At 33.4% G+C, this 26349-nt stretch overlaps 1 protein-coding gene across 5 annotated transcripts; it reads right to left on the bottom strand.

Moving 5' to 3' along the window:
* Nucleotides 1-21: 21 nt before the first annotated feature.
* LOC102596981 (calcium-transporting ATPase 10, plasma membrane-type) lies at nucleotides 22-23633 on the bottom strand. Of its 5 annotated transcripts, none has more exons than XM_015305169.1 (35): nucleotides 23580-23633; nucleotides 23390-23472; nucleotides 17865-18106; nucleotides 15961-16077; nucleotides 15829-15868; nucleotides 14832-14956; nucleotides 14593-14724; nucleotides 14392-14481; nucleotides 13573-13642; nucleotides 12174-12244; nucleotides 11977-12060; nucleotides 11814-11891; nucleotides 11669-11740; nucleotides 11309-11392; nucleotides 11146-11228; nucleotides 10952-11060; nucleotides 10821-10876; nucleotides 10553-10595; nucleotides 10399-10482; nucleotides 10066-10203; nucleotides 8910-8975; nucleotides 8735-8833; nucleotides 7858-7965; nucleotides 7304-7471; nucleotides 6115-6174; nucleotides 4802-4966; nucleotides 4610-4726; nucleotides 4108-4206; nucleotides 3525-3662; nucleotides 3312-3412; nucleotides 1752-1797; nucleotides 1527-1661; nucleotides 748-855; nucleotides 577-668; nucleotides 22-495 (listed from the first exon to the last, which is right to left on the bottom strand). In XM_015305169.1, the coding sequence occupies exons 3-35, from the start codon at nucleotides 18021-18023 to the stop codon at nucleotides 387-389; spliced, it is 3246 nt and encodes a 1081-aa protein (XP_015160655.1). In that variant the 5' UTR covers nucleotides 18024-18106; nucleotides 23390-23472; nucleotides 23580-23633; the 3' UTR covers nucleotides 22-386. The 5 variants fall into 5 exon arrangements, with proteins under 5 accessions (XP_015160655.1, XP_006366963.1, XP_006366964.1 ...); XM_006366901.2 differs by lacking the exon at nucleotides 23580-23633 and adding an exon at nucleotides 23556-23571; XM_006366902.2 differs by lacking the exon at nucleotides 23580-23633 and having other exon boundaries at nucleotides 17865-18048.
* Nucleotides 23634-26349: the final 2716 nt, after the last annotated feature.

Here is a 26349-nt window from a genome sequence, read left to right as displayed (position 1 = left end):
TGTAATCGCCACTGTCAAAGATGGCGAAAAACATCGTCCATCTTCTCATTGCAGAAGCAAAATAATGTTATGATCAAGTGCACATACAAATGGAAAATTTTGAAGTAATGCAAGGTGGTTATGATAAGAAGTTCCATCTTACATGAACAGCACAAAAGGCCCAGAACATCACAGTAGAATACAGGCGCGGGAAAACTAATATCTGCTGCAAAAGGTTGACTGCATCCCCAAACTTAAAAAGGCATATTAAAGAAATATAATTATACTGATCTACTACATCCACAAAATGAAATGTTAGCAGTATATTCCTGTACAGCGGCAAAAGAAACGCCACTCTTACAAAGCACGACATACTTTTGGTTAGTTAAGTTTGTGTGTGTAGATGTCTATGAACACTCCTGTCGATTTCTTCGTTTTAGTAGTTTCTCGGAAAAATATTCACTAAATGGCTTCTCGGGGACAGGTATCAACTTGCCAAGAACAGCAAGGGGCCAGCTGTTGAGCAAAAACTAACTTCACTTAGTACCGGAAAAGATTAAAGATCAATTATAATGCAGTGCATAAAACCAGACTGACCTTATCACTCCAATGACGATTGAAACTAGCCATAATTGCCAACTCAGTCTCACAGTTGAAGTGAATTTTCCAAGGAAGAATATTATGATAACCTAAGCAATAAAAAGATATTGTTATTATAAAAAGGTCGATGTTCAGTGCCAAAGAGAAGGATAGGGATGATGTATATACCTGAAGCACCACTGTGAGGCCGACAATTGAAACAAATAGACGGTTTTTGAGGACTCCTTTGAACACATTCATCTCATCTGGCTTCCGAGCATTGAATTCATTGAAAACCTGTGGTTTTAAGTCATTAGCAGGGATTAAATCTCGATAGGAAGGCAAATATCTGAATTTATGTTGCTCACTTGTTAAGAGCAATAGGAAGAATTCAGTTTCAGACTTATCACATACGCCCATACCCCCAAACAAACTAAGCTTCAGACTTTTTACCTCATACACCGACCTCCTGAACAAACTAAAAGAAGAGGAAAAAGGACTGCAGGAGAAATTGAAGGAAGCCCAAGAAGATTGTTATATCTCATATTTAATTTTCAAGTCATCTCAGGAAACACAACCAACATCCCAAAAAGGGAAGAGATCAAATACTCTGTTCGTCCAAATTTGGTTGCCCACTTTTGATTCAACAAGGGAAGAGTGAAAAAATATGAATTGTTCAAAATCTGTCGTGTAAACAGATGGAACATGTTTTGATGTTTTTATTGGTGAATGAAGGGGAAAATTATAAGGGGAGGCTAAAGTTTTAGTGGTATTTCAAACATATTAGAATTAAGAAAGTGGACAACCACAATCCAAAAGCATAAGTAGGACAAATATCCTGGGACAGCAGACATGCTTGAGTTTGCACCTAGTACCCACAATAGATAATCTTTCTCGTGGAAGGAAAAATACAATATGGAGAGTGCAAAAGCCAATCATAGGATAGTTTTTATCAGTTATATTCTTACCTGGCAGAAGACAAAAGCGTTGAAAATCAAGGTGTTCTTCACTTCAATAGCCCGCGCACTCGTCTCATGCTCCAAATGCAGAATTTGTTTACCTCGGAAATTGAGGACCAGGAGAACTGAAACTTGATACAGAGCCTGCAGATGTTCAACCAGGAGCATTAACCTCAAAACTAATACAGAACGAATGTTTCTCATCTTGGAACATCGCTGTTAAATTTATTTTACCTGTATTAATAGGTTTCTCCACATGATATTGGTGACTAGAGGTTCCCTGAGATAGAATTAAACAAACAATCAATTGATGATGCGCCCGAGAAACATTATAACTATAGGAACATCAGCTAGTACAGAAAGAAGCTGAAAATGAGTTGATCCAATTGGAAAATCATTGCCTGGAGTTGCAAAATAGTTTCACCACTAGATGTGTTTAATACAAGATGGATGTACAAAAGAACCAAAGCATGAAGTGTCCTAATGGTCAAAATTAAAGTAGGAGGAGAATCTTGAGGTCTCAAGTAAATCCAGCGGAGACAAAAGCACTAGGTGATGTCTTCCCTTCTGCCCTCCTAGCCTTAGTGGACAAAGTAATTGTTGCTGGTGGGAGGTAGCATGTATCCCGTGGAACTAGTCGAGGTGTGCGCAAGCTTGCCAAACCCCCACGGTTATCCAAAAAAAGTACCAAAGCATTAAAATGAATGGCTGAAGGTATTTGAGAATTATAGAAGTCCCTACAATTTAGTAACACAAGTGGAAAGAGTCGGAAATGTATAGAATCCAGCTTACACTATAATCACATGAATGTTAAGAATGTAGTGAGATTGTTTAAACCCACTGCAACAAGAATGCACAGAAGAATGGTTTTCCTTTTCTTTCTTTTTTTTTGAGCAAGGAAGAATGGTTTTCCTTTAGGGAGGTGTTGTCACTCATTTCAGCACATCATAGGGCCAGATGTTTAATAGGTCATGCTATTTAATATATGGGCAGCATCCAAAATCTAAATAGGCATGGTGTGATAACAAAATATGGAGAAGAGTAGAACGACTATATTATAACATTGATGGGCAGGTCAGATTGTGCGCACCCCAACTATTCCACCGGATAACTGCTGTCTCTTACCTCCTACCACCAGAGGTAGCAGGTAACACTGCAACCACCTAGCATTTTTTATCTTTGTTTGGTTTGAACCCTAGACTTGAGTCCACTTCATTTTTTAATGAAGTAACCTGGTAGGCCACTAGGTCACATCACTCGCACGTCATTGGGTGCTTGAAGCTCTAGATATCTCACAGCTTCAATACAAATCTACTTCCAACACTTCATGCAAAAGAAGAAATTCCAACAAACCATCGTGCATAAGGCCTCCTAATAGGAAACCAAGTGCAGAGCCCCATGACAGATTAGTTATTTTAGTCTCCAAGGCTCGAGTCCACTTCATTTTTTAATGAAGTAACCTGGTAGGCCACTAGGTCACATCACTCACACGTCATTGGGTACTTGAAGCTCTAGATATCTCACAGCTTCAATACAAATCTACTTCCAACACTTTATGCAAAAGAAGAAATTCTAACAAACCATCGTGCATAAAGGCCTCCTAATAGGAAACCAAGTGCAGAGCCCCATGACAGATTAGTTATCTTTAAAAACCTAACCCATCTGTAATACTACAAATAGGCAGATAAAGTAATAGAGTCGAGCTAAAGTAACTTGACGTCACAAACCCAATATCCTTGCAATTAAAATGTTGAAGCAAGCTACTTTTTTCAGAAGATTAATCTACAAACTAACCTTCGACCAACAGGATTTCGGAGCATAAGGTGATCAGTTGGTGGTTCTGTGGCCAGTGCAAGCGCCCCCAAGGTATCCATAATAAGATTTACCCAAAGTAGCTGCACAGGTGAATGGGAAAACGTCAATGATCAACATCAGAATGTAATGTAGAACACTAGAGTGCATTTGTTAATCACACTGATCGATGATACAAGGGCAGAGAAACAAAACCTGAACAGCATTCAATGGGACATCACCAGCAGTAACTGCAGCAACAACATTAATTATAAGAGCAGCAACGTTAACAGTGAGCTGAAACTGGATGAATTTCTGGATGTTAGCATACACAGATCTGCCCCATCGGACAACCTGCATTTGGTGAGGAAAGAACAATAGAAATAATTATACCATGAACTGGTTTGAAAATCTTAGAACTTCAATCAAAGCAACTAGAAAAGATACAAATGGGTTTGCAGAATATATCAGCTAAAATAGATTGACTTCAGAACTGCTGAAGGCAATTTAAATTTTCATAGAGAAAACATGCATTCTGAAATCGGAAACTCGGTAGCACTAAAATCTTTAGGGAAAGCTCCCATAAAGTAAGAGATGACTAAGCGCTCCTGTCATAAAGTAAGAGATGACTAAGCCCCACAATAAACTTATCCTTAGCAGCATCTTGTTTTAGATTCAAACTATATAAGCACGACTCTTGGGTATACCTTCAAAGCAGTTTAGTCAAACATGCGAGTCAAGTTAATCTTCTACAGTTTTACTCTAGAAAAAAGCCTGATAACTTCCTTGATAAACTGACCTTCACAACAGAAGCAAAATTGTCATCCAGTATAATGATATCTGAACTTTCTTTGGCAACTTCTGTTCCAGCAATTCCCATAGCAAGACCAATATCAGCCTACAAGACAGCAATGAAGGAAATCTTATTAGCAAATATGGTGGTTAGTTTTGAAGGTAAAACTGCTACCCCATGAAAGAATCACAGAGAGCAGATAAGAAAGTTTGATCAACAAATTAAAAAACAGAACTGAGGGTAAGTGGCAACTGATGTATCCAGCCACGATCAATGCATTTTAGACATTCATCCCAAGGCCCTATGCGTGTATATCACCATAAGTAACTAGAGCAGAGACTTCAAATATCACAGGTCCGGCAAGTTACCACATAGCAACAGAAGGAAAATCCTCGGGCCAAAGGAACAGCAAACAGGATAAAATGATTCAGAAAGAAAAAATACACCTAGTAGACCTCATGTTTTCTATAATCGCACAAGTATTTTCTCAACCAGCCAAGAAGAGCACCTCGTGTAATGCAGGAGCATCATTAGTACCATCTCCAGTTACAGCAACAACATGGCCATTGCTCCTTAGTGCTTGAACAAGCAATAGTTTATCATTGGGCGACGATCTTCCCATAACCTAGACATGGTGTTGAATTTAAAGTGAGGAAGAACTTTGTTGAACGACTAAAAACAATCTAGTTTCATTCCATACCGATATTTTATCTGCCACGTCCCTTCTTTCCTCCTCAGACATAGCTCTAAACCTCTTTCCTTCAATCAGATTTGGTTCAGTTGCATCAGCATCAGATCTAAGTATCCCACATTCCAAAGCTATTGCCCTTGCTGTTAGTAAGTTGTCACCAGTAACCATCCTTACCTGTGAATTTGACGGAAAACAGTTATATGCCATCACATATCAGCTAAATATTATTTAAAAAGATTAGGAAGAGACAAATACAACAGTACATCGTATAGTGGTGTACATCCTACACTACAAGCATATAACACAGCTCCCCATGCTGGGACTTACTAAGTTCAAATACGAAAAGGGATAGGTTACACTATGAGCAAATGAACCATTTTTATTAGAGGCATATACAAGAATGGCCACACTTGAAGCTTTTCGGGGATTCGTCAACCATTTCAGAAATCACTATGCATGCAAGAGGAACACAGCTTGTCAAGGAAAAACATTCCATAATACACTCCTAGAACAGTCAAGCTGGTGACACAAGACAAGAACTTTACAACAAAATCACAAATTAACAAGCAGCTGACGTGCCTAATTTGTTTCAGTCCCATGAATCTGAAAAGATCTCTAATAAAGTATACCAATAACAGGAAACACTAGTTCAATTCTTTATTGTCAAGGCATCACACAATCCGTTCAAAACCACAACTACGATGAAACCAAAAAGAACCAATATTTATGCATTCAAAATACAAGTATCACAGACTCCCTACCAAGAACTACCACTCAATCATGGAGTTTGCAACTTTCCACATTGTTTCTTTATGGCACCAGAAACCCAGTACTGCATTATATTTAACTCTTAAGTATCTTCCATTGGATTAACTGTATTGAAAACTGACAATCTGACATGCTTTAACAAAATGCCATTGACAAACACAAGCAGGATAGTGAATAGAATAGAAAATAAAATACAGATATACATACAAGCAACAAAAGATACTTTATCTCAATAAGAAATACACAAATAGGCAAATTCCCATTATAAAAAAAACACAAAGGCTTTCTTCACGATTTCTCCTATAAAATTAACAGCACCAGTACATCAATGTAACACTCAAAACCCGTGAAATGCCATGTTTGGAAATAGAATACAATTTCTACAGAAACCAAAAGAAACTAGAATAGAAGAATCATTTTTACAGTAAAAACAGATATGCGAGCATCATTGAGCTAATAACAGAATACATGACAAATCAAAAACTAAGGCAGGATTACATCAATTACAATTTTATATTTCAAAGAACTAAATGCAAATGCATTATTCTAATTACCTTCACGCCAGCATCAATACATAACTGAACTGCATCTCTTACGCCTGGTCGGCATGGATCCTATAATACAAATATAAAGAGTTAATTACATGTGATAAGAACAAAGTAAATGATACTTCGGCATTATATATTCTTAAAAATGGAAAGGAAATGTAGATAGAGCAGGCAGTCAAATGAATTGTAACCGCAGAAAAGGCTATGACACAGTTCATAGAAAAACTGAGCACCCAGTTCCTCGAATTATCCAGGCTAGAAGATAGAGCAGCCACTTTGTTACGCTTATTTCTTTTAAGGTTGAGCTAGGTCAAAAAGCTCATCAGAAGGCAAGCTTGCTTTTATTCACTTTTCTGATGTTGTGCATTACAAATATTTAAAGAGGAAACACTAGTGCTTGTCCGGTGGCCCTAACCACCCCTCCTCCTATCTCTCCCTCCATTTTCAAACGTCCTAGCCACCACTGCTACTTCCTCCAAGTCACCGCTACTTGCTCACCACTCAACTTCCCCATAGTTGTGGTTCTGCACCTGATTGCTTTAGCTTTTCTGCATAGATCGTTTACACCCCCTTTTGCACCACCACTGTTGCTCCATAGCATAGCTATAGGTTTCACTCCACAAAGAGTAACCACCATTGACTCCCATACTATTGTGCATTGCAGCTGGAAAACATAGATTAATTTGGAAGATCTCATGAAATCAATGTCAACAAAACTTTGATCTATCATCTCCAACCGCGACCTTTGGGATTTGCATTCATAGACATACTATTTATGGCTAAAAAGTTTTTCCAGGTAAGATAAAGCCAAACTGAAAATTAGGATTTATGTTGCAGTCTTGATAGTCAACTTCCAAAGTTGTTTTATCTGTTTGCCACCCTAGGTCAGCCTTCCGCACACAATCTCAAGTTCATAAATCATCCCCATTGTATGAGCTCAAGCCTCAATTTTCAGTCAGCCAAACACAAAAAACAGTTCGGACAAGGATCAGTTCAAGATGCCCCATAAAGATCTGGGCTTGGATTTGACTTGGCTCAAAAATTTACACCCTTTAAACAGACAACCAAAATAATTAAATAACTTGCGAGTTCTGTAATATTTCCATCTGTGTGCTGCAGAAAAGTTTCCCTTGGAGCATAGAAGAGAAAAAGATGTCTAACATATAAATAAGGGGGCGGAAGAATTTATGAGTACCTTAATGCCAACAATTGCAAGCAATATTAGGTCACCCTCAGGTATTTCCCAGTGATCTATTTCTTCCTCAGTAGGTACTTTTTCCACCTCATATGGCCGGTATGCAATAGCAACACATCTCAAACTCGAAGCAGCCATGTTGCCAATTGCTTCCTTGAAAAGTGACATCTGTTGACCGTAAATGAACTTATACTCAGAATTAAAGCCAAAAATTTATAAAATAATGCCAAATCATTTTGAATCAGTAAAATTATGCAATCTCCTGCAAAAAATAACATTCAGAAATCACTCACATCTATATTGAAGAAAGTTACAGCAGATAGTAAAATTTCATGGAAGAGACCATTCAACTTTGGCACTCTTTTATCTCTTAAAGTACCCATTTCAGATGCAGTGGTTCATATGACAATTTTCCCCGAGTGATAATTGACCGATATTCCTCAAAATGAGAAAGAGAACATCACCCTTTTAAAATAGGATAAAATGCTAGTGACTGATTAGTTTTTAGTTTTTAAACAGATCAATTGCTTGATAAGACAAACATTTCCACAAACCTTATCATCGCCCAGAGGAACTACCGACCCATTCTCATCAATGAAACTTGTACAACAAGAGAGAACAATTTCAGCAGCTCCTTTCCAGTGCAAGTGAACCTCAGAATCCTGCAAAACAGCAAACCAAACATGAAGGGTCACCACATGTCGAATCAAGAAACACAGCATTGGTATCACCTGAGGCATCATCCAGATACAAATCCTATTTTATAAGGTGGTTTTTCCATGACCAGAAATCTCTAAGATCTAATTTACAACATCTGACCTTCCAGATAGCTTCAGATAAATCTTATTGCATCCATAGAAGAGGTGGGACTTTTTTTTTGACAAGTAACGAGAGATGGACATAGAAGCAAATGTTTTTGTTCGAGTCATCTGGATGCCAAATAATAGATTTTCTGAACATCACCTAAGCAACTTTTGGTCTTTAGCTAGCCATCAAGTAGGAAAAAGATCCAGCGTGTCAAGTTCCAGAATGATTAAAGCTTGAAGCATAAACAACTTTTACATTATAAGCCTGACTCTTAAAATGATGCGGAGATTGCTCTTCACAAGCTGGTTGGAGAAAGAAAATTGGAAGAAAAGAAACAGCACATGGCTACTATTCAGAAGCAAGGATAAAATGGGAATCATATGTCACTTTTCTCTTAGTTTGCTTTACCTGTGAAGTCCTCAAGTAAAAGGTATAATCACACTAAAAATCTATGTTGCTTGGACTTCCAAAAATGCCTTCCGGTGTGTGTCGAATCCTCCAAAAGTGGTGTATTCTTTGGAAGATTGGACACGGGTATGGCATTTGGGAGTCGGAGCAACATAGCTAAAAATAAGTCCTATTATATGATAAGAAAAGAAGCTTCAGAATTAAGCATTGCATTACCAGCTTCACAGCAACGCCACCTCTTTTTTTCTCTGAGTTGAATGGGAAAGCATGGATTATAGATGCCTCTGATCGTACTGCATCAAAATTCATCCCTAGCTATAGAAGAAAATACCAGTTTACTTCAGAGAATTCAGGGATCAATTACTATAAGCATAAAGCATAGCGTAATTACATTGAGACCCCATTGGAGGATAGCTTTCTCTGTCGGCGATCCAGAAATCTCAACAGCAGCACCACCCTATCAGAAAATGAGGAAGCACATGATTTTCGATTGCAGTAAGTTCTCTATCTAAATGCAGAATGTAATCCTCACAAAGTGAAAAAGTAAAACCGGCAAGACCACCCCTTAACTGATTAACACGAACTCACACCATAAGGAACCAAAGGACTCCGAGGTGCTTCAGCACTTGTTTAATTAGAGAAATCTGTTCTTTTCTTTGACAAGTACAATATTTATACACAAGCATCACCAGCACAGGCCCTATGGAACCATGTTGGACAAACATATCAAGCAGTATCTCACCCCACCAAAAGGATTCTATCTGAAGAAAACAGTACCTAAGGCTCCACTTTATTAAACTATTCGATAAGCCACCATTTTATTCAACCATTGATAATTTCCATTCATACAGCAGTTCATTTTCCTCTTACTATCTAAAAAAACCTAGTGTGAAACACTATATTTCAACTTTGCAAGTAAGCTTCCACTAATTGAAACACTATATTTCAAGGAAACAGGTTCATGTCAAAACTTGCCAACACCACTTCTAGCCGGACCACAAGGACAACGTCAACATACAGCTCAAAAATATCAACTACCTTATAAAATGTGGAAAAGCTATCAATATAAACAAAGAAAACATTTTCCGCAATAGTAATGGAATAGCAGATTAACAACCATTTTAGAGTTAATAGATCACTGCAAACATCAATAATTCCTCAAACATATATAGTATGTGTCAACATCGTATTGTCAAGGAACAAGTGCAACCAAGAACTCTTCTACATTCATCATAATCAAGAACCACAAGACAGGTGTTGGTGTAACTTGATTTTACTTTACCAAAAGTGTCAGTTTTTCAAAGTACGAACAAATAAACACCCATTCAAAAAACATTTCTACTAACTGAGACCATCAGCTGGGAGCAGCAACTGTTACGCCAAAAACTAAAAAGGAATGAAAGAATAATCAAAAGACAATGTCATATAAATTAGAGCATTGCCACTAAAACATCTTATTACCCAAATTATATCAACTTCTAATAAAAAGGATAGAAATCACATACAGGCTCCAACTAGACAAAGCAGACAATTTTTTATTAACTTGCCTGTGGTACAAAAACGCTGCCAGTTGTATTCAGTCCCACCCCTTCATGAAGCAGAGACAACACAGTTGGGGGCACTTCAGATCTATCATCAGGTGGATCAATCTTTTTACCAGAGATGTAGGCCTCAACCACAGTCATCTACAAAAAAAGGTGTAGGGGGTGGGTTGGTGGGGGGGGTCAGAATTGAAGCTAGGTAGCATCGTAAAGCAAAGTTGTATACAGTATAAATTGGCTCTTCATCCACAACATCAGCACTAAATCCATCCAAAACCAAGGGGAATGAAAAGAGGAAGCAGGAAAAGCAAAATACAAGACGATTTTAAAATATTCAACCTGATTCAAAGTCAAGGTTCCAGTTTTATCACTGCAAATTGTAGTTGCAGAGCCCATAGTCTCACAAGCAGAAAGCCTTCGCACCTGCAGTTAAATATTGTTTAGAACACAGAAATCTTGAGAAAAGAAATCAGAGAAAGATGACTGCTCCTACCAAAGCCTTATCTGCCATCATTTTCCTCATAGAATAGGCAAGCCTGCAAAACAAGTCAGAGACTACTTCAAAATACCAGTTGTGTAACAGAGAATTATATTGATACAAAGTCCAATAGTAACGCAAGTTGATGAAGAACAGAAGGACCAAACTAATCAATCACTTGGAGATCTCCAGCAATACACATGACCTTCACAACCATACTCAAATTTGTCTTTAACAACCAAGGAATCTAAAAGATAGGCAAGAACTGAAAGACCAAACTTACGTTAGAGTAACTGCCAAAGGAAGCCCTTCAGGCACTGCCACAACCACAATTGTAACCTACATTTCCACAGGTCACTGGTGAGATGACAGACAATTAGAGAACATAAAGGTCATTATAAAAAATACACATACAGCAATAGTGAAGATTTTTATAGCTCCATCTACAGCCTTGCCAACTTTTGTTTTCCCAGCTGTGAATTGAGGAGATCCGTCTGGGTTATAAGTATGACCAGTAAAGAATCTGTACATACATTCTTAAACTAAGACTCCTGGAGCAGTAGAGGTAGAGTGAAGGATAAACAGCATCAATTAAATTCTGCCACTACCTGATCATTAGGACAATCAGAACAAGCAAAGCTACAGTGAGCCCAACTATGCCAATGAAGGTTGCCACTCCATTCAGACGGACCTAAAATGAAATACGCAAACAAATTGAATTCATGAATGTAAATCTTTCAGCAGAATCATAACATCTCACGCTCAAATAACCTGCAATGGTGTTTCCTCTCCATTATCCTCTGTAATGCTTGCCATCAGCAATCCCCATTCTGTGTTTATTCCAACACCTACCACCTGGAAATGAACATGACGTGTATAAAATCATTTCCAAATCAATCAATAAATCAAGCATGCCTCGGTCTCAAAAAAAGTTTGGGTAAACTATATGAACTCCTTGAACCATTCATCTCAATTCGGACCCTAATTCCAATGTTTTGCTTATTTAACCATGTCTTTTACAGCAAATCAGGGATCTCTAAAGCCATTTGAATATCTGATATTAAAGTTTAACAGGAAACGACCAAAGTAGGCCCTTCAAACAGAGAGACATCATGCAGAAAAAGAGCATACCAGCATCATTCCATATCCATCAGCTACTTTGCATCCAGACATTAGGAAAGGAGATTTAGAATCCTTGTGAACCTGGATAACAAAAGTAATACCAGTTAACAAGGAAATTGCAGCCGTGTAACCTAAGAGATCTAGAAACACTCACAATCTTGCTCTCTCCTGTCATGCTTGATTCATCAAGTGCAAGAGATTGACCCGAGATTAATATTCCATCTGCAGGTACCTGCAATCAATGTAGAGAAAAGAGGTTCATAAAAAAGATGTCATACTTAAAACATAAAATAAAGGAAGAAGAAATGGAAACTGACCTGGTCACCTATTTTCAGAGGTACAACATCACCAACAACTACATCAAATATTGAAACAGGAATTCTTCGCCCACCTCTAACGACCTGTTAAGATTAGACTCCCTCAGAATGTTAAAACAAAAATAAAAAGGTATGGAAGGGAAGGATGAAAAACAGAGATTGCCATAAGCAATACCAGGAAACAGTACAAGACAAACCTCAATTTGTATGTTCTGCTTCTCTTCATTAAGATTTTGGAATTGAAGTGATTGCTTATAGTCACTAACAGCTGCAAATGCATGCCGGGGACTTGTGAGTTACCAACAGGAGAGCACAAATGAACTTTAAGGCTTTATTCATTTGTTAGATATAATCCAGATGCTAAAATAGTTTATGTGCAATGGCTTGCATAAATAAATATAGACAAGTAAATGCATATTAGAACTGGATATCTTTTTAATCAGTTAATATGACGTTGTAATTGAAACTACTAATCAAGAGCATGCAAGATTTGCTCCAAATTCATTTTCCTTCCATAATTTCTTGTACAATTTATTCGTCTAACTAGGCAGAAATCACAGATTTGACATCTGCATCCTTATTATAAGATTCCATGACAATGCTTTAAGTAATTTGGCATCGGCACTGAGCATAGAATTGTCTTTTACCCTATAAGTTGATTGCAAATTGGACATAGTCCCTAAGATAACCTAATTGAAAAAAACAGACACTGGAACTGTTAATATTTGTAAAAGCATTGGTTGCTAAGAGAAGAAATCAAGCTTCCGAAACTTGGAGGGAGATATTAAATTATGCATGAAATGTCTACCCCAGTGCAGGATATTCATCCAGAGCTCGAGTCTAAAGGTACCATGTAACTCTCGTCTCTCTTATACATCATTTCTAGTATAGTGTGCAAAGTAGTGATCTCACCATATCCCATCTGACATACCAAATGACTCCTAATTGGACTCTACTATGTAAAAAGCCTCCAGGTACGATTGAGTATGCCAAATTACGATTATCAGTATAATTATCGATCAACCTCTCAATCTTTCCCCTTTTATATTAAATACCAACTAACCTAATCAGCCTGAGTCTACCCCATTTTGAATCAAATTTCAACTAACCTTGTAGTTCTAACGTTTGACATGAAATTCGAAGACTATCAACTAGAGCAATCAAATAGCCTGTTTGGCTTCTAGGAAGTTAAAAGTGCTTATTTTAGAGAATTTGATATGTTTGGTCAAAGCTTTTAGAAACAAAATAAATGTTTTTGAGTAGCAGCAGAAGAAGTTGTTTTTCAGAAGCTAAATGAAGTAGCTCTTCTCCAAAAGCACTTTTGGAAGCACATGTTACTGCTCTAATATTTTGGCAAAAGTGCTTTTGAAATTGATTAGTCAACACACAAACTGCTACTCTACAACAGTACTTTTTGAAAAGCACTTCCCAGTATAAGTGGCCAAACAGGCTATAAATAACGAACCCATGTTTTTGATAACTTGTCCAGTGTTGAGAATTGAGTGACAATACACATTGCTTCATACTAGCCAAATTAAACACAAGTTCAACATCAAGAGCTCTATTGAAATAAAATCGCTACAGAAATCATTGTACCTGTCACAACTATGACAATAATCACTGCCAAGGCAATGCTTCCTCCATCATACCATCCTTCTTTTATACCCTAACAGAGAAAGCATAAATTAGAGCACGAGGAGAGACTCGCAAGCAGATATTAAATACTTGTTTGAAGATGAAACATACTGGAAAAGTCAAGACGTAATAGGCCCAAAAGAATGTTGGGAAAAAAGAATAAAGATGTTCACGGCCACAAATTGATGGATATTGGTGCATTATTTTCTATGTATAGTTATATGCTCCCTCCGTTCACTTATACTTGTCCCGTTTGAACTAGGCACATCCATTAAGAAAACAATAATTGACATGGCTATTTTACCACACTTCTGCTAGTGATTGATGTTTAGTATTAAGTCTTGAAAAATGATTTGGAGAATAAGTAATTAATGCTAAGGGTAAGACATGGAAAAAAATAATTGTCCTTTTTTATATGTAAAAAGTGGGCAAGTAAAAGTGAAAATCTATTTTGGGAATAGTGGACAAGTAAAAATGAACAGAGGGAGTACTTTGCATACGTGAAAGTCCCATAAAAGACAAAAAACTTGAGAGCTTTTACTGATAGGTATGAACACAGGAGATTCTATTAACACAAATGTGTTTTTCAAGATCTATTAAGACTACGCCATTCTCACCCCCGGCCGCAGCTGTGTGTCTTCTAAATATATATTTCCACTCAATATCAATAAAGAAAGACAGAACAGAAACTCTTTCTACTGAAATTTCAATAAATAGCTTTCCAATGCAGAATTTTATATCCTAAAATGGTGACCAGAAGTTAGCATGTGTTCAGCAAACCTCAGTCTTTATGCCCAGCGCCAATGATGCAGCTGCGGCTACCATCAAAATTATCAGGGTTGTATCACAGCAAGCTTCCCAAACAAACCTCTACAGTGGAGAACACACGAAAAGGGTAAATATGTTTGATGATAAATAATGTGACATTTATTCTCAACAGTAAATCACGGCATTAAATGATGTAATAACTGTAACACATACCCAGAAACTCCTTCCTTTCTTCCGAGGATATGTGTTGGATCCATATGCATTCTTTCGCTTCAGCAGATCTACTTCATCTCCATCAATTCCTTTATCTAAATTTGTTTTCAACTTCTCTGACACCCCTTTAACCTGAGGTTACACCATTGCACAATAGAAATAGCAAAGATAGACTTTTACTTCACCAAGCACTCGTATGACTAAAAGAAAAAAATTAAGGGTTTTATAGGTGAACTTGCCCCTCCACATTGCTGCAAAGCAGTAACATCATGCTCTCTAGAAATAAAGGTCAGCTCCTCCTGGCTGATATCAAACTCACCAAGAGAGGGAGTAGTTGGAGGCAACATTTTAAGAGACCCATCCCCTAAAACATAAAAAAAGTAAGACAAAATAGTACTACACCGAAACATGTGACAAACAAAAAATTCTACCATTTGAAAATACAACTAGAACATCTAGGCTCAAAGGTTCACCTATAGAAAACCTTTCAAACTATGCTGCTCGGACTCTTCAAAGATGCCCATGGGGGGTGTCGGATCCTCCAAAAGTAGTGCATTTGTGGAGAATCGGCACGGGCGCAAAAACATTTTTGGAGAGTCTGAGCAACATAATTCAAAACTAAAATGGAAGAGCCTAATGATTAAGATCCCTTTTAAACACAAAACAAACTCACTGATACCTCCAGCATAAATTATTAGCAAAGATGTAACTGTTGCAGTTAAAAAGTAACTACGGAAAAAGGTCCAACTTCATTGGACTATTGTCCTACATTCTGTGATAAATTCTTTGCAACAACAACTACTCGTCAGTAATAAAATCTGCTTCTGTATTTGTGATTTGCACCAAATAAATAAACAAGAACTGTGCTTCGTCTTCTTGAACTATTTCATTTAACCATAAAGCAAATTCGAAAGGTATCTGACGGACATCTGTCGCCATCTTCAGCCGGCTACCACACCAACTTAAAGACTAGATATTACAAATTAATTCCCTCCACCAGAAAAAGCTGATTAGCATTCCAAACAGGGAAGGGAGAACATAAACTTCCAATATATTGGTTCAAGTGATGTAACAAACAAATAACCACGAGTTATTTTTAGTTATTACCCACTTTCTCTCACCTACTTCAGTATTCCAGTATTTAGATATGGATACGATTTTTTTAGGCTAAACAGTTAGAGCTGTCACAACATAATTTTCACTCAATGACTTGAAGTAGCATCAGGAAGTGTTTACCATTGACTGCTTTCCCTGCTTCTTGAAAAAGAACAGCCGCCTGATTCAATGCAAAGAAAGAAGGAACAAAGAATATTTACTTCCATTTAATGCACTGTAGGGTAATGTGAAATATTCGAGAGTAATATTTACCCGAATGACTTGTGCATGGGTTCTTATCTTAGCAATCAATTGCTTTCTTTCTTCTTCCTTTTTCAAGTCCAAGGTATATCGAAATCGACGAGAAGCATTAAGGACAAGTGCAGCTTGCTGAGAAAAGATAACTCAGGTCAGCAAAAGTTTATACCCGTCCTAAACCAGAGGAAGAATCACAGTTTGCAAAGGCTTTTTTTTAATAAATAAATTAAACTTATAAACGGAAAAGGCACGCATGCAGCAATTGTCAAACTAGCAAAGAAACAAGAATACTAACACACTAGACTTCTCCAACACATCAACAAACAATATAATAAAAGAAGACTCACATAACCAGGAACCAAACTGCTCTCTGCCACTTTATTAAAAAAAATTAATACTCTTCCTGAGGGCATAATTGTCATTTTGGGATAGGCTTTATTACGGTCCAACCACTATGGTCGTGTCCATCCATTTTACAATAAAGAATATATCACCCTTGAAGTAACATAACTATCATGTAGAAAGTGGACACGGATAGCCACATTGCATTGGGTAACAGAAAAGCTTCAATACTCCACATTGCATCTGTTTATTGATATTGTAATTTGCTCCCTTTGTGACTCGAAACCACAACCTTAAGGTTGGAGGTGGAGGTGCTTTCCACTTAAGCTACCTCTGTTATCCGTCAATACTCCACATTATATCCCCTTCGTAATAAAATTTTGGATTCAGTGTAACCGTCATGAAGACCATACCATAACCATTTGGGTTTTGGCAACGGTTGCAAACCAAACTTCTTTGTTTTGGCATATAAGGAATTCATTGCTAGATTTCCTTTTTTATGTTTATCAGTTAACTCACAGGATTGGAATCCGAAGACCAATTTTCCAGTGCATTATGTCAGATGTAAACTAAATCGTTCATGATAGGCTAATAAAAATGTTAAATTCAGAAAAATCTCAAAACATAAAAATGAGGATGGAAGACAGAAAATCAATCTCTCTAACGGTGACATGATTAATAAGTTCAATCCCATCTCAAACTTCTCCCTCCAGTCAATTCCTTAACTATTGTCAACAGGGTGATTCAAGCAGGTCATATTTTAAAAAAAATATGAACGAAAAAACATGAATATAGAAAGAATGGAAGTTGGAGATACCTATCCTTTTATGACAAGCCAGGATAAAATTCAAAATTCACCGACATTTAACCCAAATGAAAAACTATAATCCATTTCCCCATAAATCTTGACCTATGCAAACTACACTCTCCATGGTTCATTTAAGCCCCTATTAAACACGACAACTCCCTCGCGACTCGACCAATAGAAAACCAACACCCAATCCTCCTAATAAAAGAAACAATATATGAAAACTAATAACACAGAAAACAAAGAACAAGCCAAAAGCATGGATCCTTAAACCCATCACACACAAAAACACAAGTCCAAATAAAAGGGGGAAAAGAAAAAATCAATGGATAAACACCCACATGAGCATCCAAAAAATCACAAAACATTACAGCAAAAATAAAACAAGTAAAAATAAGCCCAATGAACACAACAATATACCCAGTGTAATCCCACAAGTGAGTCTAGGCAAGGTAGAGTGTACGCAATCCTTACCCCTACCACATAGGGGTAGAGAGGTTGTTCCCAAATCGGCTCAAGTCCAACAAATCAAAGTATTCACCAAAAAGGTAATACGAAGGTGAAAAAAACATGTCGATTAATAAGGAAAGCAATACAAAACATTCATAGGGAAGAAATCATAACGGCGAAATAAAATGAATACCTAAATAAGATTTCACTCCAAAAAAAACACATAATACCAAAAAAAATATGATCCAATTAAATATCCAAACTCAAAACATACATACAAAAAAAATAACAATAATTATACGAAATCAAAAACACTTACCCTCCACCTTTTCAACCGATCAATAGGTGCACTCTTAGTCCTTGGAATATCAAAAGGACTTCCACAATCATCCACAATAGACTTGCTACTACTTCCAGCTTCCAAATCCTCATTCTGATGCCGCCTATACGGCGACCCTTTCACATTCTCTTCACTCATCGTTTCCACTTCCAAAATTCCTCTACTGTCGCAGGAGAGATGACACCAGATTTGACAACAATTTTTTTTTTCTCAGATTTTCTCTGTAATATTTCAAACAACATAAAACAAACCCAAAACATATAAATCTAAAAAAAAAATTAAACCCCAATTTCATAAAAAAAATTCAAATTTTCACTAGGGTTTATCGCCTTCAACACCGACCAAATACTACTATCATATTTACAATACCAATAAAAAACATAAAAACTATCAATATTCAACCAAAATCACCATTTTCAACTCGAACTATGTGCAGATAAACAAACATATATATAATAATATACTATACTTTATTGTATTCACTGTAAATAAACATTTACTGAGCCTCAATTTTTGATATTTTTTTATACTGAACCAATTTTTTTGAAAAAAAAAAAGTAAGTTCTGGAGAATTTACCCGATATTGAAGAAACCGACAGAATTTGGGAGATTTGAGAGAAAATAGTTGCAGATGCTACAGAGAAAAGGCGAACTTGCGATACAATGCTAAGGAAAGTGTTGGGAAACTTCGTCTATTTTATTTTATTTTATTATATACTTTTTTGTATGATTGTGACAGTGTAAATATTATGGTACTACTAAATAAGAAAGCATAATAGTTAATTTTCGAAAAATAGAGTAAGATTTTATAATTTTCTTTTTAAAACAAATTAAAATCTCAATTAATTCAGATTCGCTATTAGCAAAGGAAGCGCTCCCTTACAAGATTTGTGTTTCATATTCAAAGTTCTAGAGATTTTCTAGCGCTTTAATTTAGCTATAGATTTTGAAGTCAAGTTGTAGAATTTTGAAATTATTATTTGAGGGTTAAGGAATTATATTCATTGTACTGTAATTCTTGTTGATTTTAGTAGGTGTTTGATCATTTTTATTGATAAATAAAAGAAAAATGGATATTTGAAGTTAAGTTGAAAATAAGATATTGAAAAGTTAAAATTGTGTTTATTTAAATATGAAAATATAGTTAAAATATTGTGAATAAAAACTTGAAATTCTTTTTTTTTAATATGTACTTCAAGTTTATTGTTGAAATAATGAATTAATATGATAAAGAAAGTATTTATTGAGAAATAATTCGTAAAGTATTTTATTTCTAAATATGTGAAAAGGAGGTGCGAGAGATTGGTTGCAAAAGAGTACACAAAGAGGTAGATGTAAGTCGAAAAAATATTGGATATGTGTTTATTTTTTTTACTTGGGTTTGATGTACTTGAGCTGAGGGTGGATTTGATTTATTTAAGCTAAGGGTCTTTCGGAGCAGCCTCTCCACCACCATAAAATTATGATAAAATTTGTATATACTCTACCCTATTTAGACTTTACTTTTACTAAATACTATTGCTAACCGCAAAAAAAAAAAAAAAAAATTCACGTAATAGGTGCATCTTTTTTTAGGAGAAGAATCAATTAATTAAACCATCAACTAGTTAACCTACCCTAACCCTCCTGCACTATAATTTCTTTATCCCATTAATTAATTTCTATAGTTGCAAATTTAAATGCAACGCCATTGCAATTATTACTTTGGAAAAAAAAAAAATTTACACGATAAATATTCATTTTTTAACTAATTTAATTGGCATAAAACAATTCTAATTAATTTAGTTAATTAAACTCAATTTACAAAATTTAAATTCAAAACTTATGATTAAATAAAGACGAATACTATAGTTATTTTTATTTTCATTTCACGTAATCATACGTACTAGGTAAGTAAATTCCATTCATTGGTTAAATAAATTGCGTGAGTTATAAGTAATAAATAATCCCCAAAAAGTGGATTAATTTTTTAAGATAAGGAAAACAATAATAATAATAAATAAAGAAATAAATAATTATGTGAAGGTGGGGCCATGAATATCTGTTTGGAGTCTTAAAAGAAGAACACGAGGAACTTCACTTGTACTGAATTACCAACGCGGGCCACAGAAATCAAATATTTTTTATTTTATTCAAAAAAAAAATTAAAAATTAAAATAAATGCAAAAGTTGTATTTTAATTATATTTTTTTGTGTAAGAAGAAAAAATATTCTATTTGAATTTTTTTATGAAAATAGAGTTGAAAAAATATTTTATAAGCTATTTTAAAAATTAAGAATCCAAATTGAACTAATTTTCACGATTAAATATTGATTTTTAAAAAATATAGCTTAAAATTTAGCAATTTCACTTTAATGAGGATTTTATCACCTTATAATTCCGTCCCCTATTAGCTTAAAATATAATTTCTTTTGTTGTATGGGATAAGGGAAGGGAATTACAACAAAGAAAATCAAATCCTTACTAACAAAATGAAAATTCAGCTCAATCAGCTGAACTATTAAAATTTTTCGGTCAGAATAAAATTTATTTTTCTTTTTAGAAAAGAAAAAAAACGCGTCATTTGCTTTTTTGTATGTGGAAGGAAGTCCTAAAATGGAGGCACGTTGAAGACTACGTGGTATCCCAATCTTTAAGGAACTAACTACTCATTTCACATTAAACTATTGTATAAAAACATAAAGACACTTTTTATTAAAGTTAAATAAAACGAAAATGCCGTGACTAATATAACTTTCTTTCTTTTTTTGATTGATAATTACTGATTCAATTAATTTAATATTATTATTTAATTTATATTCGCTTTTTTAAATTAAATGACGATATCAAAATAGACCGACCCAAAAAAGGAATAGTGATGAGTAACGACTATATATAACTTTAATTTGTCCGTAGAACAGATGGGTCACATGCAGAAACCCAAAAATATAAAGGACTTCTATTTTGTCCCCCACATGAATATGACTTTAATTAATATATATATAAGTTTTTTATTTAAATGTTAATTTCCCCTTTTTAGGGGGTTAACTACGTGTCTAGAAGAGGAATTATATATTTTTATATTTTAGTATTAGTTGTGTAGATAAATTAATTAAGTTAATTACCTGAAAATGACAACCTAAAAAAAGGCGTATCTAATTATTTCTTCAAAAGTATTATTTGTTTATGTTGTGTGATGATTAGGTGGCATTTTATAGTTGTTGAGATGATTTGAGTCTTTTTCTATTTATTTATAAGTCTAGATCTATCAAAAATAATATTTTTGTTCTATCTAAAAAAAAATGGCATATATTTGACTGTTGTTAAATTTCATTCGTAGAATTATATTGAATAGTTATTGTTAGTTTTTTCTTATGTCATGTTTGAATATAATTTCAAATCAGCGATTTATAATTCAAATTTTATTTGAATTTCTTAAATTTGTATATTTTTTCTTATAAATATAAAAGTCTTATAATAATTTGTGGAAAATATCAAAAATTTTCTATTTTTATAATTTTACCAAATGAGTAAATCATACCTCACAAGTAAAGTATGAATACCAATAATAAGGTATCACATTAATAAATCGCAATTATCTATATTGTCTTTATAAATAAATGTTTGTAATTATATATTAGTAGAAACTCTCAAATAAACATCCACTAGTCAACAAGTTAATCTTATTTAGTTATAAATTAAGAACGAATTCTATGAAAATTCAATTAGCTGTGAATTATTTAACGATAAATTAACTAAGAATGGTCAATAAATGTCATTACGAATTTCACGTATACTAATTTATTTTGAGAATATTCTTGCCAAATGCCACTAGAGACGTATTTATCAAGTATCCTCACTCTTGAGGAAAACAAAACTTTAAATTTAATATTAATACAATAATAAAACCATTTATTTATAAGTAACTACTAAAACCTACACGAAATTAACATGCACGATTAAAAAAAAAAATCAAACACAAATTATTTTATTTCTATCGACCATACTGTTACTATATATATATTTAAGTAATAGATAATATTTTTTTTTACAATCATTAGCATAATTATCAATCAATGTTCTTATTAGATTAAATTATTTTCAATTATCTTTTAAATAATCTGATGGGGTGACATTATATTATATTATATTATAGTGGGGAATAAAACCAAATATACATAGCATTCTCCATCATGACCATATACTATTAATGTAATTTTGAAATTTCTGTGAAATCTATGTTTCATTTTTGTTTTTCTAATTTAAAATATTCATCTACATACAACTATTAACCCAAGAAAAAAGAAAATCAAACTCCGTTCATATCTTAACAAATAAAGTTATTCGATATTTATGCTAAATAACAATAATATATTCGGTATAATTCTATAACTAAAATCTGAGAACGATGATATGTATCATACCAATTTACTCGACGTTGTAAAGAATATAAAAAATCTAGCTTATTTTACCCTTATTTGATATTAATGATGATGAAAGATAATAAACATTATTCAGACGATAATAAGTAAGCTACCAATTTATTCGACATTGTGAAAAAATATAGAAAACCTAACTACCCTCACCCTTGTTCGATACTAATGATACGAGGAAAAATAACAGATATCTCGTGAAAATAGTTTGATATATGAACTTAGACACTCAAATTATTAAAACAAGGGAAAAGGATCAAAAATGCCCTTATACTATGTGAAAGGAACAAATATGCCCTCTATTTATAGTTTAGCTCAAAAATGCCCTTACTGTCAATACTTTGGCTCAAAAATGCCCTTGCAGTCAATACTTTGGTCCAAAAATGCCTCTATATAGTTAAAAAATGGGACAAAAATGCCCTTTTCTGAATAATTTTTTTTTTCTTTTTAAACACATGTTTTTCCTGATTAAAATATTATTAAAGAACACTATTCTTGTTTTCTTTCTTTTAAAATCACTTTAACAAATAAAAGTGTAGGAAAAAAAAAATTTCTTCTTAATCTCATTTTATCAATTAAAATAGAATAACTTCATGTACCCTTTCGACAAAATAATATATGTCATATATATACTACCATGGTATATCCATCATTAATTTATATTTATATAACGATAAAAAATAATGATAATAAAATAAGAAATATTTTCATTTTTTATGTTTTTCTATATTGAAGTAAGATAAACATTTGCTAATTTTAAAAAAAAACAATTCATTGAAAAAGAATGTGTCAAAAAGAAAATAATAATATATTTATTTGGAAAATGAGTCTGACCAATTAAATAACAATAAGGGTATTTTTGGTTTCAAGTATTGATGACAAGAACATCTTTGGACCAAACTACAAACGGATGGCATTTTTGTTCCTTTCGCATAGTTTAAGGGCATTTTTGAACCAAAGTATTGACGGTAAGGACATTTTTTAGCCAAACTATAAACGAATGACATTTTTGTTCCTTTCACATAGTTTAAGGGCATTTTTGACCCTTTCCCCTTAAAACAATGAAATGAAACATTTGATAAAGTACGTACCACAAAAGCAAAAGGCACTTCTTAGAATTGCTTCTTCTTCCTCTTGTTCTTCTTCAACTTTCAAAAATTGCTAAATTATAAAGCTGCAAAATTATAGATTGAAACAAATATATGAATATGTGCTTCAACTCTTCAAGTCAATCATATAAATTTCAAAAGAAATTACTTTAAATATTTGACCAAATCTAACATTGTCATTTTTTCCACAAAAAGGAGATGAAGAATGAAACTTTGAAAATTAATTGTTCACTTCCACAATAATCATCAATGACCCTTTTATATCTTTTGTTAACACAATTAATAAATATATCTTACTTTATACTGTATTTTTTGTTTTATAATAATGTTTTGTTCCTCTTTAGTGATACTTCATTAGAAAGAAAAGAATTTCTAAGAATGCCAAATGTTTATATTCTGAAATCACTAGATGCAGGCCCTTTTATAATAGTAGTAAATTTATATATATTCTCCCTCCTTTTACTTTTTCTTTTAGTGTTTTATAAAAATAGTTGGAGAAAATTATTATTTTTTAAAAATCTAAATATAACAAAATGAACATGTATTTTTTACAGCTATTAAACAACTCATGATAATATATATTCCAAAGTAAGAGACAATCCAACCAAGATATGATAAAACTGTATATATTGTCTCATTATAAGGATTAAGTTGTTAAGATAATTGAACATATTTTTATTTATTTAATTTATTATTTTAAAATTTTATAAGCAATTTTAAAATATGAAAAAGTAGGTATATAAAATGTTGAAATTTCATGGAAAAATACCTAAATACACATATCTTATTTTACCATAATCTCTAAAATATCCTACATTTTTAAAATATCAAAAATTCGCTTTCGGATACATCACTCTCCTTTCGCTGATACATCTCTATCCCCCTCTCAAATACATTCATCCCCTCTCAGATACATCCCTCCTTGTATATTCAGATGTCTGTTGATATCCTATCCCCTCGCTGATACATTCTTCCCCTTTTTGATCATTTCTCACTTATGTATTCGGATGTCTGCTAATGTATTCATCGAAATTCATAAATTTTAAGGAATTTTTGTAATTTGAAAAAAAAAGTAGAAAAATAATGTAATTAGATCTTAACCGTATGAATTTAAATAAATTATACAGATTTTAATCATGTACCAATAGAAGAAAAAAAATCACCAAAGAAAATTTGATTGAACTTTGTTCAATCCTACTTGATTTTGTCCCTTATTTCAAGCAGGGGCAGACCCACATGGAGTCCGTCGGGTGCTCGAGCACCCATCAATCTCATCTCGAAATATATTTATGTAGAAATTAAGAGGTATTTGTATAAAATTAACATAGAGCACCCAATAAACAAATGATTTGACTGGTCTATTGGCTCTTGGGTGGGTGCTTAAGGTTCTTTTAGTGTTGTTGAGCTTGAGTTCAAATCTCAATGTTAACATGTCTTTTTTTATATTTTTTATTTCGCCACTTTTAAAGTACCCACTGTTTCAAAAAGAATTGAAATGTATAAAATTGTCATTTAATCTTGTGACCAAAAAAAGAAAGAGATCATTTTTTTAAGCAGACTAAAAAGAAAAAAAGGTCATTCTTTTTTAAACAGATGAAATATTATTTATACATGAACTCAAATTAATAGTATATATTATTTAAGAGTCTTATTTTAAAATTTATACAAGTTTAAATTATGTGAATCATGTCATACTCGTTAGTGACTATAAACTTGTTTAGGCTATTGTCCATTGATTTCGGTTACTATTTATTTTTTAAATACTTTATTATATCTATTATATTCTTTTATCATAATCCCTTCCCATGATCAGTTAATTTTTTTAATATGTTTGATATATATATTTTTTTGAATCAGAATTTATCGAAAATAATATTTTTATCTTTTTTAATATTGAGTTTACTTTTCTTTTTCCACCTACTGCAAGGTGTGAATGACTATATATTATGATGAGTGATGAGTCATAAGTAGCAGTTTTACACGTTTAGCGTCAGTCATGGTTATGAAAGCCAGCACATCAAATTTACAAAACTTTGGGCCGACTAAATATTGCACTAAAACCAAGTAAAGAAGAAAGCGACGTTGTTCGGATGATAAATATTCTTTCATTTTCAAGTTCAAAAATATTAATTTTAATCATTAAAAAAGATAAAATGATAGAGTAAATATTTTTCATATTCAATTATTAATATTATGAATTTGTGGCATTAAAGAAATGACGAGAGTTCCTCGGAAGGTTGAAAAATGGATTTCATTAGATTTTTTTTTATAATTATGACTCTAATTCAAAATCTCTAATCTACAATAAAAGAATCTTAATTCTCAATTATTATATCATAATTAATTCACGTTGATTCCATTTTACTTAATAATACTTCTCTTAAATATTGTAGATATCGGGGAATTGTAATAGATTAGTTGGTTTGGCTACCTAAACTCTCATCTTATTGGTAGTTATTTGATTCTCCACATTATAATTCTCTCCCCTTCTCCTACCCATAATTTAATAGAAAAATATTTAAAATAACAATTTTTTGTAAAATCTAAAAGATAAGTTCAATTTCAGTTAGAGACGATATTCTATCCTAAACTCTATACAAAAGAATAATATATATCTTTTCTAAAATTTAATAAATTCATATAATATTTACAAAGAAATGAAGATGTGGTTGAGCTCTCCTGGAGCATCAAATACGATCCACAAAATCATTTCATGAAGTTTAAATAAATCTCAAATAGGTCAAATATCATCTTAGTTTGAGAACTACACAATTAAACATTCTTAAGTTTTTTTGAGAAAAAATAAATATGTTTGTACATATAAAATTATTATTTTATATATTTTATGATTGAACAAATATCTTTTTCAAAATATTCTTTGACGTGGGCGGCAAGGAATAAACAAAGTGTGGAACATGAAAGGCTTTGTATAGTCGCCCTAG

Source organism: Solanum tuberosum, unplaced genomic scaffold (assembly GCF_000226075.1).
Source record: "Solanum tuberosum cultivar DM 1-3 516 R44 unplaced genomic scaffold, SolTub_3.0 scf00669, whole genome shotgun sequence".
Taxonomy (NCBI): domain Eukaryota; kingdom Viridiplantae; phylum Streptophyta; class Magnoliopsida; order Solanales; family Solanaceae; genus Solanum; species Solanum tuberosum.
Note: the sequence above shows the minus strand (reverse complement) of the source record. Positions and strands in the feature narration are given on the sequence as shown.

Excerpts from the sequence above, each read along its gene's own strand:
- LOC102596981 (XM_015305169.1), bottom strand. The coding sequence starts at position 18,023 with ATGAGTGAAGAGAATGTGAAAGGGTCGCCGTATAGGCGGCATCAGAAT. Across the intron at positions 6,175-7,303 it reads TTGCAATTGTTGGCATTAAG|GATCCATGCCGACCAGGCGT; the intron begins GTACTCATAAAT and ends TTTGTATTATAG. Across the intron at positions 1,662-1,751 it reads GGAGAAACCTATTAATACAG|GCTCTGTATCAAGTTTCAGT; the intron begins GTAAAATAAATT and ends GAACATCTGCAG.